The 16,799-nt window shown below is 35.3% G+C and overlaps 1 protein-coding gene across 1 annotated transcript in view; it reads left to right on the top strand.

Annotated features, from left to right (window-relative positions):
* The window catches only part of FRYL (FRY-like), a gene marked incomplete at its 5' end in the record, with an annotated part of 47,526 nt that overhangs the window by 22,363 nt on the left and 8,364 nt on the right, over nucleotides 1-16,799 (top strand). Inside the window, 6 exons of the mRNA XM_010288889.1 lie at nucleotides 2,529-2,732; nucleotides 3,619-3,789; nucleotides 6,581-6,834; nucleotides 9,001-9,208; nucleotides 10,020-10,169; nucleotides 13,137-13,235. Of these exons, the coding sequence (XP_010287191.1) occupies nucleotides 2,529-2,732; nucleotides 3,619-3,789; nucleotides 6,581-6,834; nucleotides 9,001-9,208; nucleotides 10,020-10,169; nucleotides 13,137-13,235 (1,086 nt within the window). The remainder of the gene's footprint in view (nucleotides 1-2,528; nucleotides 2,733-3,618; nucleotides 3,790-6,580; nucleotides 6,835-9,000; nucleotides 9,209-10,019; nucleotides 10,170-13,136; nucleotides 13,236-16,799) is intronic.

The raw sequence follows: 16,799 nt of genomic DNA, 5'->3' as shown, positions 1-16,799 counted from the left end.
CAAACTCTTCAGTGTTAAGTTGCTGCAAATTGTTGGGTATTTTTGGGGGAGAAGGTTGAGATTCTGTGGGCAGGGTTAAGTGACTTAACCTGAAAGTGAAGCAATGTGACAGTATAAGCCAATGGCAAGATGAACACCTGAGTATGATGCAATAGAAAACTTAGCTATGGAACTATATGTTAAGAAAATGGCATAATCGTTGTTCCTGATATGTTTCTGCATTTTGAAAACATGAAGAATAGCTTTCAAAATTACAAACTGTATGATATACTATCTCATTATATACAATTGACTCGGTCACTGTAATTGCTTGCACTGACTTTTATGTTATATCAGGTTTGTTGCAGTTCTTATATTTCCTCCACTTCTCCTCCTGTCAAAAAAGAGAGAGGGGAGGTAAAACAAAATTAAATATCAAGAAATAGTAGAGATTCTGTTAACAATTGTTACTTGTTTGGGATAAATAAAAGGCTTCAGACCAGAATTTGTTAAAGCTTAAAATATGACTGTAAAAGGGCTGGGGAGAAGAAATCAAGTGCCTTGTAGTTTCTTTCAAGTGCTTTTGTTACAGTCTATACAAAATACTGAATTAGTAACGGAGACCCTTGCAGGTCATGAGTCAGCAAGCTATTAAGAAGAGTATCTGCCTATCTAAACGCTAAAATTGTTCTCCTGCTGATTAGTCTATCCCTTTTTACAAAATCTTGCTTTTTTCCCCCTAATACTTCAGTTTTCTCTCACTTTCTTCATGCTTCCTGTGTATTGCTTCCCTTCAGCCAATATTGCATCTTCTAGGAAAAGTACAGGCTCATTATGGTCTATTGCATATATGTGACCACATGCTATACAAATACAATTTCCTATATTGAATGCAAGTAGTCAAACAGTTCAGAATCAAGGCTCAGTAGCAGTAAAACATTTTAACACTGGCTGGAGCTTTGCAGGTTGGATGGCAAAAGCTGAAAACTTCGCCAAACCAAGTTAATCTTTAACTTCATTTTCTGTATCATTTTAATAGCAGAGCATAATGAAGAAAAAATAGTTTCTTTCTCATTGCTTGCCTGTATGCAACATGTACTGCTATACTTGGGAAAAAAAAACATTGTATAAATTTAGGGCATTTCATATAAATTGTGCACTTGATATAAGAGCTGCCTAGCTTTGCACCAAAAATATAGGATGTTCTTTGTTGCTAATGATTGAATGTCAACAGTATAAACCGGTGCTTTTACATTAAAATCTGAGTAATATTCAGATTAAACTTAAGTGCTTCAGCCCACAGAATTAGTACTTTGTTGTTGGGATTCTTTTGCTTTGCCATAACTTCGCCTTTTTGGAGCAAAACCAATCACTAAGAGAGGAGGAGACTACAGAATGTTTAGTTTGCTTTGCACATTTAACACATCATGATAATCTCCTATGTCACCACAAGAGACACTCACTCTGTTAGATCAGTTTTGGAACCCATACTTGCACATTTGAGGCTAGATGTGGTATTTTCAGAATTGTCTGTAGACTGGTGAACTGATCAGGTTTTCCATCTTACTTGGATAAATTGTTGAAGGTTGACAGAGTATTTAAGAAAATCAAAGATCATTATTGTACTTGTTAATTAAAACACTCGTGTTTTTAAGATACAGATTTCACTTAGTATGTTGGATGTTTGAAACCCAAGTATCCTAGCTTTAAAATGTGCAAACAGAAAGGATCCAGCTATTGGTGTCTAGGGTGCATTTTATAAAACTGACACAAAGTGGCTGGTAAAACGGTTAATGAAGACATTGTGTTTTCTACAACCCTTATATAATGAATGTTGATGATGCTTTGTCAGTTGGATGTGATCAGTTTAGATTCATGTGTGTTAGTTAAAGAATTTCATCTAATGTTTGTTAAAACAGTTGCTTTACATGTTACACTAGAGAAAATGTATCATAAACATGCTGGTTTTAGTGTTTTGTCATCAGTTTGTTTATTTTTTTAATCAATCTCCCATTAGAAAGAGAAATTATTTTAAATACTAGCTTTTTGACTAAAGCTTTTTTTCAGAGCTTGAATCAGTCTTTTACTGTTGGCAAATCCTACGTAATAAAACATTTTTCCCTGGTTCTAGAGTATCTTTAAGTGTTTGTCCTCGTTCTTTCTAATTATATGTGTTTTCCTTTTTGCTAACCAGGAGCTGCAGGTAAGTTGCAGCCTGGTGCCCTGGCTTGTTCATCTGTTGTTGTCTGTGATGTGTTTGTACTTTCTAGTCAGATATATAAAACTTATATTGATGTAGTTCTAGATTATATATTAGAGTTACTTTCCAAGAAGATATTAAAAATATTTCTACTTCATTTGCCATATATTTTAATTTATTTACAAACATAATTTAACAAGGTATTTAAAATTTTAATAAAATTAAAGGGCTGATTGAAACTCTGTTCATAATGCATTCAGTACTTGTGTTTTCTGTGTTGCATTTGTGTATTAATTTTATTATGTTGAAACTCATAGATACATATGTGTCCAAACTTTTTTTATTACAGGGTGAAAGCATGGACAACTTCAACTGGGGCGTTCGTAGGCGCTCTCTTGACAGTATTGACAAAGGAGACACACCATCTCTTCAAGAATGTCAGTACTCTGGTAGCACACCCAGCTTGAACTTGACCAACCAGGAGGATACTGATGAGTCTTCAGAAGAAGAAGCAGCCCTGACTGCAAGTCAGATACTGTCTCGTTCACAGATGGTGAGTTATTTTTCTGGGGAAGGAATCTGAGAACTGAAGCTTTCCCTTGCACTTTTAATGGATAAGTATGGCTCACACTTTCAGCCTAAGTGAACTAAAGAGGAACTAAATTAATGTTGCTAAGCTTCTTTTCCATAAGAGCATCAATAAAGGGAGTTACTTTACCTACTGGTGTTACATAACAGGTTGATAATTCTAGTACAACTTTTTTTTTAAAATGTCTTTATACTTACTACATTTGTTTAAATATAAGCATAAAATTGCATGTGTTGTATATAAACTGTGTGTCTGTGGATTCCTGGCTTCAAAAAAAAAACCAACCCAAAATACTAAGTAAGAACAAGAGCAGTAAGTGACCCTGTGGGACCCTCAGTTGTGTTTAACTGTTGAAATTGCTAATTTAATTATGGATTTTGAAGCATGTGTACATATAACTGAGGAAATTCAAGACTGCTGGCTACTCAGAAGTCTCTCTGCATTGCATAAATGAAATTAGGAAAAAACTGACTGGACAGGGAGCAGAAGGGGTAGCATGCTGCTTTTCTGACTTCAGGCAAACTTTATATTAATGTTGCCCATAACAAAGAGCTCTGCTCTTCATTGTTTTCAGTCTAGCACTTCACCAGTGCCAAAGACCTTTAAGAAGAAAGGAAATAATTTTCTGGATCCCAAGGATAACTTCAAACTTCTCTTCACAGTTAAATGCTACAGAAATGCATGTGATGCTTGTAATGGTTTTAGTGTAAAGCTGTTAAACTCGTAATATGTAAATAAATTCAAATAGCTAACCGTACTGAAACAGCCTATTTCAAAAGTAATGTGTTTTCCCTTGTTATTTATGTGTTTGATAAACTATGAAGAATTTCACTTTTCTTTCTTTTCTTAGTTAAACAGCGATTCTGCTATAGATGAAGCAATATCAGATCATGCTGGTTTATCACTTCAGTCTCAAGATTCCACTAGCAGTGTGGGAACAGAAGATGTGCTTCAAATCAGAACTGAGACCCCAAGTTTGGAGGCTTCTCCTCTAGATAATTCTAGCAATCAGCTGCCTGAGGTGGGGAGAAATGTGGGCTGGTGCATGGCTGATTTGGGCTCCTTCTAGTGTTTAGTAGCACCTTTGGCTTTCTTTTCAACTGAATTTTCATCTGTTATACTGATTATTTGATTTGCTTTTAATATTTCTAACCTGTTGGAATATTCTTATAAAATGTTCCCTCAGTATGAAAACTACTTGGGATGGACTGAGGGAATTTACCACAGGTTAAAAATATTCTTGAAGGGCTGATATTGATTATTTCATGGTGCAGAATGAAAATAGGCTAATATTCAAGGGGCTTTTACTTGGTATGGTTGAAATCCTTCTTGAGAGAGATTTTCTTTCAAATACTTTTTTACACCACCACCACCCCCTTTGATTTGCTTTCTTTGGGTTAATGTGATTGGTGCTATATGGGCATAAAACCTCAGGCCAGCTGTGTTAGCAGTTGGTTCCATTAAATAATCCTTTAAAAAGGACCACAGAAGCTAGTGGTATACTTTTATGGAAAGGCCTGTGTGGACTGAAACAGATTTCAAGCTAATGGCCACCTGCAAATCTGTGAGTACTTCAGTTTCTTGGTTTATTAAAATCTTTTGAATAATTTACCATTTAAAAACACTCATTTAAAATTACTCTCATCTGCTACAATTCCTACAATATTTAGCAGTTGTAGCTAAAACCTCAATATGTTGTTTTTTTCTTGAATTTGAAATGACTTGGTTTAGGTGGACTTTTTAGCTCTTCATTTAAAATGATTGATGCTACTGGCAATCTTATTTTTATTTGGACAAGCATTGCTAATCCCATCTTTAACAGAACATACAGTTTTATTGAGTTTTCCAGAAAATTAAGGTATTTCTATGTGTATTTGAATAACCAGTGCATGGTTTACGCTTAATGAGTCTTCAGCCAACTTGGTTTAAACAGTTGACTGACTGGTTCAAGTGACTGGGATTTCTGAACAAAGGCTCTAGTATACCTGTTTGCTACCTAGAAAACCACTCTTATTAACAGGCAAACCACCCACCTAGCTAGCACTTAATAAAGATAACTGTAAGAACAAAAGTCCTACATAGAATACAACAAACGGAAAGTGTGAGTGACTGCTTTCCTGTGATAAAATCCTCACCTTCTAAAAGTGCAATATTGTGACTTCTATAAAGCAGCTTTTCCCCACATTTTTCATGTTTTTCCATTCTGATTACCTATATGCTTTTTTTTTTTTAAAGAGTTTGGTTACATTACAGTTGATAAATTGTCTTAATTTTTGTAGAGCACCTGTGCTTAGACTGTCTAACAGATTGTTCTGTTAGCACTTCATTTGCATGTCTACAACATGCATTTTTGTTCCAATAGGATTTTGGGTGAGGAAGAACACTTAATCTGGGTGATTTTTTTTTTCCATATAAGATAGATGTCCTAAGATTTCAAAAGGAAGAAGCAATGTATAAGTTGGGGTTTTATAGAACGATACTCACCACGATAGAACTTTTGTCTCCTCCATTGTTCGTTTGTGGTACATTCTCAGCTGTAACTCATTTTTACATTTTCATAGTTCTTTCTGAGACTGCCTTTATACTTGGATTCATTGTTCTTCTGCAGCTTGCTTTTATAAAATCATTATACTTCTGACAATCCAGGTGAAAACTTTCACAGAAAAAATTATTGATATCATTAAAAATATTGAAAACATTTAAACTGGGCTGTACAATAATTTCATGATTAAGCAGCATCCAGAAAAAATTGCTATATCAAACAAACAAAAACCCCCAAAAAACACCTGCAGATGTATATAAATGCAGTCACTAAATGTGATGTGTTCCAGGTTTATTTTGTGCTTGTTAGAATATGGGATTCAGTCAAATACATGTTTTTTTTCAAATACAGTTCAAACATTCAAAGTTATCGCACTGCAAGAGTTAGCTATCTAGTTGGATTTTGTTGCTGAAAGAGAGAGCTGGCTTTATGTCTCTTAACAGAATGAGCTTGAAAATATGCACACTATCAACTCACTTTGAAAAATTTGTGAAGCCAATAAAACTAATTTTGTTCTGAATTCTTATAGTGCACAACTTGCAGCATAGTGCAGTTGTTTTTTCCTATGCTCATATACTTTATATATAACTCTCAACACAGGCATTTCATTGCAGGCCACATGTCAGTTATCAAAATGTTTTTATTATAAATACATATATACCAAAATTTACCTAAGGTAAAGTTAAAAAAAATGAAGCCATTATTTAAAAACAAGTGTGTGTGCTGGTTAGATGCAGTTGAGCTCCTTGTTTCTCTTGTAGGGATGCTGAAGAGTTAAGTAAATAGTTTATTTTACTTCAACGTATTTGGCTGATTCCCAGTAATAGCACGTACCTTTGCGAAAAGCACAGAAAGGACATTTCATATTCCAGTTGGGAATTTACAGTCTAGCTTCCAAGAATATTTTAAATTTTGTACAATAAGTTTTACAAGCTTAAGTATGTGAAAGTTCCTGACTAAAATTATCTCTATTTTACTCACTTGCACCATGGATTTATGAGGGAATGGTTTACTAGAAGTAGTTTTCGTTAGGTTCTGTGGAGTTGTCAACTATATAAATCACATTTTCAAGATACTTAAAGAGCATTCATGTTGATAGTAAAGACATGTCCAATGTTACATAGGAAACTTCAGAAATCAGGAGTTACGACACTATGAAGACTAACGTAGCTGTAAATTTATTAACTAGTAATTAGCACTTAGTATTAAAAACTGATAAGAATCCATAAACCCTGACAATCGAAATAATAGAAGTATGTTTGATTCACAGGAAGGCAGTTCAGCAGTAAGGGATGAACAGGTTAGCACTGCTAGTGAAGACACTGGGTCATATCTACTACAAGAACAACAAGACTGTCTGGTCTGTCATGAATCTCTTGAGTTGGAAGAGACCCCAGAACTGGCAGAGGCAGCAGCTCCTGAGAGCTATTCTGAATCTATCTGTGAAGAGGATGTCACTCTTGCTTTGAAAGAGCTAGATGAGAGATGTGAAGAAGAAGAAGCTGACTTCTCTGGTCTGTCCAGGTAAGATTAATATTGGTTCTAAGTAACAGAAATTACATGTTATCAGTGCATGAAGTAAACAAAGTAGGTTTCTTATGGTGCAGGGTTTTCCACAAATCTCATAATACAAGTATCTAAAATGATGTTTTGCATATCTGAAATAACGGTTGATTGGTTTTGCTTGTTATAGCAAATAAACTCAGTGCTTTGCTCAGCAGTTATTTCTGTTACAGGGAAAACAGCCATGCAGGAAAAGATGCAAATTCTTGAATAAAAGAAATCTAGCACATTACATCACCATTAATAGGCTAGAAATGTGAAAAGAGGTCATAGGGTGTTTTGGAGTGTTTTCTTGGTAGCCACCAGCTTCAATCAGCGTAACATGGAAAAGCCCTTGAACTGCTCTGAATTATGGCAGAACCTATATAGGCACCAAAAGGCAGGAAAAAAAAGTTAAGTCTTTTTTTTTTGTAATCAAAGTTCATGTAGGAATCAGGCCAGTTTGTCTTTGAACTTGCCCAAGGCTTATTTTCAATGTTAAGGTTAATCAGTCTTTTATTTATTTCTAAGACATTTTAAAGTAAAGTAATGTTTTTCCATTTTTTAGTATGGAGAGCAAAAATAACTATTGAGAGGAAAAGTTATAGTTAGTCCTCGCTGGTTGAGTCATATTTCAAGTGAAACCCTAAGTCCCGTGAGGGTAACAGTCTAAGGAGGAGGGGAAACAAACAAAAACTCCAAACAAACATACAAATCACAAATGAAAGCCCCCAAAACAAAACAAACAAAAAAATTCCAAATTGTTCATAGGCTTGTTCATACTTGAAATTTGTTCAGAAGTTTGGATTAAATAATACATAGACTTAGTATATATAGGAACATATACTTAGTCTATATTCTGTCGGAGAAATCATTTAAGGAGCCTTTTACAGAAAAGGGACACACAGGAACTGTAAAACACCAAGTTGTTTGAGAAGGTTCTACTGGGGCAGGGACAGAGAAATTGGGTCTTGTAATCACATACACAACCTACTGCAATGTGCCTTGCAAGAATTAAAGGCTGGTACCAGTTAATAGCAGTTTATTTCCTAATGTGCAACTGAAAAATCTGTCAGGTTTTAATTTATTTACACTAAGCAAACAAACAAAAAACCCCATAGCTCTAGTTTGAAGAGTGACAGAGGTTGATACACTAGCTAGAAAATACTTGAAAATCTTTTTGAAGCTTTGCTTACAGATATTATTTGAAAGGATTGCCTCTTAGTTTTTGAGCTTTGTGTTAGTAAAACGAATGTACCTAAAACCAGCACCCACGTTTTTTGTTTAAGACATGTTTAAGTCTTGCTTAAGACATAATTGGTGCCACTGTGGTAGTTGTAGAGAAAAACAGTATGTGTTTTAAAAAATTATTTTAATAAACTATCTGTACTTGGAATATTCACACGCGTATTTTTGCTGCGTAAGTACAATTATACAAGAAGAGCTGTCAAAATATGTCATTCCTTGTAGTACAGAAAATGTTAACAATTAAGTTAATGATTGTAAGTAGTAGCATTGATTAATTGATAGTTTGATATCTTTATTGGAGCTTTGGTGCCTAACGGAAAGTATGACTGCAGAATGCTCTTTGAACAAAGGCCTGTTAAATTGATTGCCCATAAAAATGGAAGTGTTCCAATCTATCTCCATTCACTTATGATGTTACTTAAGACAGTTATAAAATAGTATTACACTGCTAAATGAGCTCTTGCGTTTCTTTTAAGGAAAGCTAGAATTTGTTATAGATATTGGTGGACCATATGTTTAGATGAATAAAAATTTGAAGATTTGAATGGTAATTCAGTTATTGGGGACAAGGAAAAAAAAAATCCATTTCTGAGTGGTGTATATAGCTGTATATAGCTATATGTAATGTGCAGATAGCCCTTTGCCTGTAGATATGCATAGAAATAACATGTTTTAATAAACATTGGAAGTATTTGAGAGTATAAGCAATTTTTTATATTGCAGTAGCAAAAATTTTTTTTATTCTTTTCTTGATTCATCGTTACCTTAGTCGATTGATTATTTATTTTACAAAACACTATTCTTCATTCCAAAATCTTATTTTTTCTTCTTACCAAAATGAAAGAATTTTTTCCTAAATAATTTACTGAGAAATTAATTTCTGTTGTTTGTTATTCGTAGCCAAGATGAAGAAGAACAGGACGGTTTCCCGGAAGTACAAACTTCCCCACCTCCTTCACCATTTCTTTCTGCCATACTGGCAGCTTTCCAACCGGTGGCATACGATGATGAAGAGCAAGCCTGGCGCTGCCACGTCAATCAGATGCTGTCAGACACAGATGGATCTTGTGCTGTATATACGTTTCATGTCTTCTCAAGATTGTTTCAGGTCAGTGAATTGCCGGTGCATGGTTGTGTGTCTGAAATCCTTTCAGTCAGCTGGAAAGGGGGATACTCTGGGAAAAAGGACAATAATGATCCAGAGCTCGAGCCTGGGCAAAGAAGCGTTCCTGAGGAGTTGTTACTGGGTACAGAGGAGGGTTAAAATGATTAAAAGAGACCTGGAGGTCTTGTTTGACTGGACCTTTCCATTTTACCTTCTGGCTCCTACACTGTGTTTAACTTTGCAGCTTTAAATATAATCTTTGTGTAGTTATATTCTACATGTAACTTTCTAGGGTTTATGAAATAATATATAGCAAAGTGCAGTGTTGTATTAGGCCAAGCCAACAGTCTACATAATTGAACATGATATACATAGGACTGATTTTTGAAGAAGGTAGAAGCCCTGCAGGTGGCAGTTTTGGACACAGATTATGCTACAGAGGTCGTGTTCTGACTTGTAAAACTCTGGGTATAATTTTCTGCAACACCAGTACTTGAAAATGAATTGAGCTGCTATCTGTACTGCAAAAAGACAAATAGTAATCCAGCTACACTGATGCTAAAGGCCTAGATGTGAAAGGATTAATTGTATTTATAGATACAGAATGGTTTTATTCATTGATTGCATTTTCTGGAGCTAGTTTTACATAAAATATTCAGAGCAAATTATGTATTAGTTTGTAATTTAATGACAAAAATATATGCTGTCATGATGGAAATTTACCTTGAAGTTCTTAATCTAAAAAGCCAGAGGAAGAGGGGTAGTAAAATACATACATTATGTAAAATAAATGTTCTTCTGATTTGATTTCTAGACTATTCAAAGAAAGTTTGTATCTATAACAAATGATTCAGTCAGCTTTCTTGGTGAAAGTCTACAACGCATTGGAACAAAATTTAAAAGTTCTCTGGAAGTGATGATGTCATGTTCAGAATGTCCGACAGTGTTTGTGGATGCAGAAACGGTAAAAATCTCATAAAGTTGCATGCTGAAGTACCTGTCTGCTTAAACGTTTTTATGTAACACACAAAATGATGTTTTAACATTTGGAAAATAGCAATGCTTGGGAAGTTTTCAAATACTTGAATAAAATGTGTTAATTATATTTTTGCCTTTTGAAAGGTTGCTCTCTAATGTCACTAACTGAAACATCTGAATAATTTTGGCATGGGAGAAAAAAGATGCTTTCTATAATTGAAATCAGAAAGGAATTAAAATGTTAGGTGGCCACTATGTATCATAAACATTTAAAAACACAAGTGAGAAGCGCATTTTCTCCAGAAGTAACCTCCAGCTTTGACAATGAACAGTGAGGGAACTTACTGATACTAGGTGTCACTTAAATTCCCTTGCTATTCTTTACCTTCCCTGCTTGTTCGTATTTATTGTATATTCATTGCAGAAAGAAGAAAAAGGAAGACTACTTATCTAGCAGCAACTTTGTACTTTTTAATTGTATTGTTCACGTATATATTCAGCGATGCATGAGAAGAACATTCTAGCTATAAATACGCAATGAAGGCTTTGACTTGTATGTTGTTACGCAAGTTGAAATCTTGGGTTATAATAAATAATAATGTGAAAAGTCATCTCAGTGTTCAACAGAAGTCAAAAAAAGCTATGCTAGAATAATTAAGAAAAGAGACAAAACAGAAGACATCACTGAGCTAATATACATATCCCCAATATACCTACGTCCTGGATTTTGGGGCAGTTGTGCTCCTCTGCTCTCGGGAAAAATACAGTTGAACTGGAAAAGGTTCCAAGAAAGATCACAAGGATTATGAAATATGTGAAATAGCTTCCATATGAGTATGCAGGCTAGGATTTTTCAGCCCTTTAGGAGAGAAATGGGTCCATACATGTCTTGATTATCATGGAAAAGTAATAGAAATTATTGTATTGTTGTCTGTCTTGATGTTAAGGGTGATCAAATTAAGCTAGCAGTGACTTACAAAGTATACGGAAGCAAAGATAGGTGATCCTTCATGTGATACATAACCAAACTGTGAAACTGTCCTTTTTTACAGCGTCTGTTCACGCTTTCAAAAAGCGACTAAAGAGATATCTGAAAAAAATAGCCCTGGGCAGATTTTTGAATATGCAGAACAACACGTTGATAGAGATTAAGAAAGCATTCTGCAGCAAGTGGACCACCACATACATGCTTGCCCTGTTTCTCCCTTCCTTAAGCAACTACTATTAGGCAGTGTCAGATGGGCGACTGAGATAGATTGATCTCAGCCTTGACCCAGTATGAGACACTCCTGACCTGTTTTTTTCCCTTGATGCTAAGGGGCAACTCTGCTCTTAATGCTTTCACTTTAGAATAAGGGGACTAAAAAAGCATGATACAGATGGTGCACTTCAGGGCAACCACGTGTAATGGTTTTTGTTTAACTTATGCTACTTTAAAAGCAGTAGAAGTTAACCAAAAGAAGAAATTTGTTTGGGATAAGAAGCCCCAAGAAAAATTACACTAGTGTCTAGCTGGAACAGCATGTGTGTTTTAAAAAATAAATAAGTAAATATAGCTATATATATACAAAAATAAAGAATAATAAATATATATGCACACAATATACAGTCTTGTGCGTATGTGTGCGTGTGTATGTGCATATGTATGTACATACACACATTAGTGTTGCTATATTGACAAATACCATATAGATAAATCTTTCCTCTCCAAATAATTTAATTGAAATGAACCTACTTGGTTATCAGATTACTTCTCACTAAGAAAGAAGAGCTAATCCAAAATAACGTTCATGCACAAATTTTTGGTTTCATGATGTCTACTTATGCATACAAGACTGGCATTTGATTCAAATTTGGCCTTTGATTCATTCAGAAAGTAGTTTTCAGCAGAAAGATGCCCCGTTACATCAAAGCACAGGTTCGCAAGCGATTTAGGAGTGGCTTATGTCCTACTGCTGATATGAGGCATCTCTTTGTGCTTTGATGTTACTACACACATTGAGTGCAGTGGCATTGTGCCACAGAGCCAAAACTTGCTTCTTGGCTGATGTGGACATAGAGGTTGGGAGTAGCAGTGGTTTAATACGGTGGTAGAAGAATAATCTTGATGCACTTGGAAAAACACGTAAGCATCGTTCCCACCCCTGCCTGAGTAACGTGGGATACTGTGACTCTCCGTGCCACAGTTCTGTGATCGCAGTCTTGGGCTTGCACTTTCAAGCTGACCAAGAGGTACCAGGCAACGGGGATTGGAGAAGAGTACAGAGCTCTTCATGTGTGCAAGGGGTGACCAGTGTGAGGGAGGAAGTATCACGTTAGGGGCATGATTATTACAGGAAGTCACAGGAGAAGGATTAATAAGAAAAACCTAAGTGGAAATTAAACTACAGGGAGAAACGGTGTGGAGCAAAGCTGAGGTAGCAGCCCCTGAGGGAAAAAGAGATTTTGAAACTATGTTGAAAAAGGCAAAATCATTAATGGTAGAAAATTCTTCAAATACCCAACAGTTCCCGCTTCCTACAGACTGAAGCCTTTGCTGGTGGTACAGTTTGTATACTGAGAAGGGCAAGTAACCCTCACTGGACACTCCTTAGGTTGCTACAGGAGCAATCCTGCTGCAGGCTATTCTATTTACACTAGCTCTGTCTGTATCAAATATTATTCTTTTTGAAAGATTAAAAATCCCTTTGAAATCTCTCTTTCAGATGTTAACTAGGTACCACCTTTCTTATTTTGGAATCAAAACTGTTGTTCACTGAATTAACTGATACGGCTACATGTGTTCGTTTACTAACTCAAAGGTGTCACGAATAATTTGTACCCAACTAATTCTAGTTTGATTGTTTTTCCAAATGTGTGCTTGGAATTTCATATTCCATAATTTAGATATTAGACTATGTGGATTATAGTCAGGTGTTACATGACTACAGAGGTCATTGCTTTTATCTTTCAGCTAATGTCTTGTGGCCTGCTAGAAACATTGAAATTCAGCGTTCTAGAGCTCCAAGAACACTTGGATACCTATAATGTCAAAAGAGAGGCAGCAGAACAGGTGAGTGTCTCATGTTTTAAAACAAAAAATATTAGAAGCTCCTAGTCAAGAAAATGTTGCAGGTCTTTTATCTCTCAACATGGGTATCTGAAAGTAAGCTTTGGGGAAAAAGTTCTGAAATAAAATCCCGTTTCCTTTTCTTACTACTATTCTATGTGTATAATCTGAACCTGAGGTTTTTATTATGTGCAATTCATTTTTGTTGCACGTATTTTTGAAATTTACTTTGAATATGTAACATTGCACAAATGCATGTTATATATTGCATTTGGAAAACCGCATTCCTAATTTAAAAATACTCAAATATTGTTAACATAACTATCAATAAATCATGGTAATTTTTTTCTTTATGAAAAAAATTGTTTATTTTATTAGACTAGAAGGGTGGGATTCACCTTCAGATTAAGACATTTACAGATAACTATCTATATGTGAATTAAGTGCCTTAAGTGCACACGTACTATTTAAGGATCAAGTCCATACAATAAAAGAAATTGAGAAAGCAATGCATTTTATCCTAGTATGGATACTGACTTGTTGCTCAGCTGAATAGGTCTTTAGACTTCTTTTTGTTGACTGGATCTCCGCTGACTATAATAGGGGCTTAAACAGCTGTGTCATACATAGACACATAAATTTAGGTCTTTCATCCTGCAGGTGGATCCCACTGAGGCTGACACTGATGTCCGTTGTTTAGAATAATACAGCTTAGTTCTCAAGGTGTATGTTAGTGATTATTCCCTTTTTGCAAAGAAACACAAAGTTTAAAAGTTGAAAATTTCTGTAGCAAGGGTCTGTATAATTGTTTTTGTGAACCTTTGTGTGAAGTTTAGGAGGGAAGATATTAACTTCTGAAAACTGAAACAGGTGAGATTTCTATTTCGAGAACCAAAAGAAAACATGCATCCACAGTCAGTTTTGCAGGTACAGGGAAAGAGAGAAAGAGAATATATGGGACTTTTGTTATAGAGAGAAAATGATTCCTGGGAAAATTAAACATACATTTGAAGGAACTTTTTACTGATCTCAGCAGCCTGTGACACCATGACAATGGCAAGTTTCAGTGATGTGAAACAGAACCAGAATTCAAGCCATGGCATCTTGGCAGAGCTGTATTTTACAGCACAAGTGGCTCCACATTTCTTGATCATGCTGAGTTTATTAGGAAATGATGGCCTCCACCTTGGTGACAGCTCATCTGTTGAATAGAATAGACATCCACTTTTTTGTGGAAAGAATCACAAAAGAAACGCAGTTTCCTCAAAAGCAACAGTGAAGTATGCCACACAGCACTGTTAATGTAGATAAACTGTTTCTAGGATCCAAGCCAGCATTTCTGCAAACAAGTTGCTGCATTTTTTGCCCTGCTCTGTGGTAGTAACAATTTGTTTTAATTCACTCATGAGGTCTAATGTAATGAGCTACATTTTGCCATTTAGGCTTAATCAGAAACAAAGTGCTGATCTAATGACTAAGATTACCTTACTCAGTGTAGTATTAATGTTTGACCATCTCCAGTGCGTAATGCTGTCATCGCCCCTCTGAGAAAATAATGTATTTTAGTCCTCATTTTAGAGAGGAACACTGCAGCACAGAGAGGCTAACTGATTTGCCCCAGGTCAGACAGGAAGATTTGAGACAGGGTAGAGAGGAAGTCATTGTGCGCTTAGAATGATGACTATCCAAACATCAAGGAATTCTTTGTCTATAAACTCATTTAGCCTACAGTTTATCGCAGCAATAACAAATGGTATTGTTTGGTTGATTGTCAAAGTATGATGAATTAAAATTGTGTCCCTTTCAGATAGCCATGCATTCACTTAATGTATTTTTAGCTAATTTTGCACTGCCACATATCATATCGACATAAATCTATGTTGGATATTCAGAGCTTGTTTGCATTTTATTTTACTTGATAAAGCAATATGGATATCAGTTTGATGGCCTCTGTCATTATATTATAGTGAGAGAGTGTTGTTTTTCTGTAGTGCAGCTGTCAAAAGGGTGTCCAGTAACACGTTGCTGTGGTCAGCCTGTCTTCTGCCACAGGATTTGTGAGTGACTGGAGCAGGAAAAAGGTTCACAGGATGAAAGGAATTGTTGTGAAATAGCTGAGAGCATTTTGCCAGGGTTTAATTTTTATTAAATCATTTATAAATAGAAAGAAGCAGTAATGAGGAGGAAGAAATGTACAGGTTTGGTCAATCATTTCTGACTCTTGATAGCATGTCATTTAGCTAATTTAGTGCATTATTTAAGTATGTTAATTATTTAGCATGTTAATTTACAGGTAGTGACTAGTTATCTCAGATAATTTATTTTTCTAAAACTTTTTTTAAAAGTGTTTCTTCAGCTGTTGGTCCTCAAATTTTTTTTGGTGTGTATTATATAGTATATGTAGACTAAGAGTCTTCCAAAGCTACTTCTCAGATGTGTATTACTGGTTTTCTTATTCTGTCCTACTAAACAGAGTATAGGGAATAATTGGAAGAGACTTCCTCAAGTCAAATATGAATTTCTGTCATTGCAGGCAATTGTGCTATGTATCCTATTCAATCTGAAAGCATTAAGGCAAAACACTAAGTTTATTGCAGCTCCTTGCTTGTTCCATAGAAACATGGATAGAAAATGATCAAACTAAGCTGGTTGGGGTATTGTATAATAAAGTAAATATAAATTAACAGTTATTTAAATAAATATAATTTGCATGTTAATCTGGTATCCTCTAGAATCAACTACTGGAAAATTCTATACACTGACTTTAATGAAAAATTGTTGTTTAAAGTTTACCCTAATAGATGATGTTTGTCACTATCAGTGCTGTTGGTACTGGCATTCACATGAATCAAACTTAAAAAGTAAGAGGCTTGGGCAGCAGTTGTTTCCAACTCTTACCTATGCACTGAGGTAAGAGAGAGAAAGGTACCTACAGTACAGGGGGTGGTTTGGGATGTCTGTTTTGGCGTTAATCTGGCAAACCAACCTGTGCTGTGACCAAGACTGACCACAGACGCTTCATTACGCTATATATATTATTAAACTATATTATGCTTTCAATAATGCTCTTTACACTACATCTTTGTAGGAGATATATGGGGAAAACATAAATTGATGTAAAGCAAACATATAAAGAAGATTATTTTGTTGAACAATCTACCCAAAGAGAAAATGTAGGTCTTTCTACCATGCTGGACATATATTCTGTAAAAAAATTTCAGCAAATTAATTTTGTCACCTTTTTGGAGCTACTGCTCTATTTCCTTGCAAGGAAACTGCTTTGACTTCGTGTGTGTGTTAGAGACAAAGATACTGAATCAGAAAATATAAGGTTATATGTATATCATGTCATTCTAGGCACACCCTTTATTCAGATTGGTGTTGTGATTTAAAAAAGATTGTAAAAGCGCAGTGTGTGAAAAGAAATACTAGCTTCCCAGTTGCTGATGCTGTTTGGTCCAGTGCAAACCTATTCCATTGTTACCAATGGATTCTGTCAGATAAAAAGAAAAATGAGATTTGCTGTGTACCTTGGTATCCATGTCGCTAATTGAAACTGACACCGTG

This window comes from Phaethon lepturus, unplaced genomic scaffold, assembly GCF_000687285.1.
Source record: "Phaethon lepturus isolate BGI_N335 unplaced genomic scaffold, ASM68728v1 scaffold57116, whole genome shotgun sequence".
NCBI lineage: Eukaryota > Metazoa > Chordata > Aves > Phaethontiformes > Phaethontidae > Phaethon > Phaethon lepturus.
Note: the sequence above shows the minus strand (reverse complement) of the source record. Positions and strands in the feature narration are given on the sequence as shown.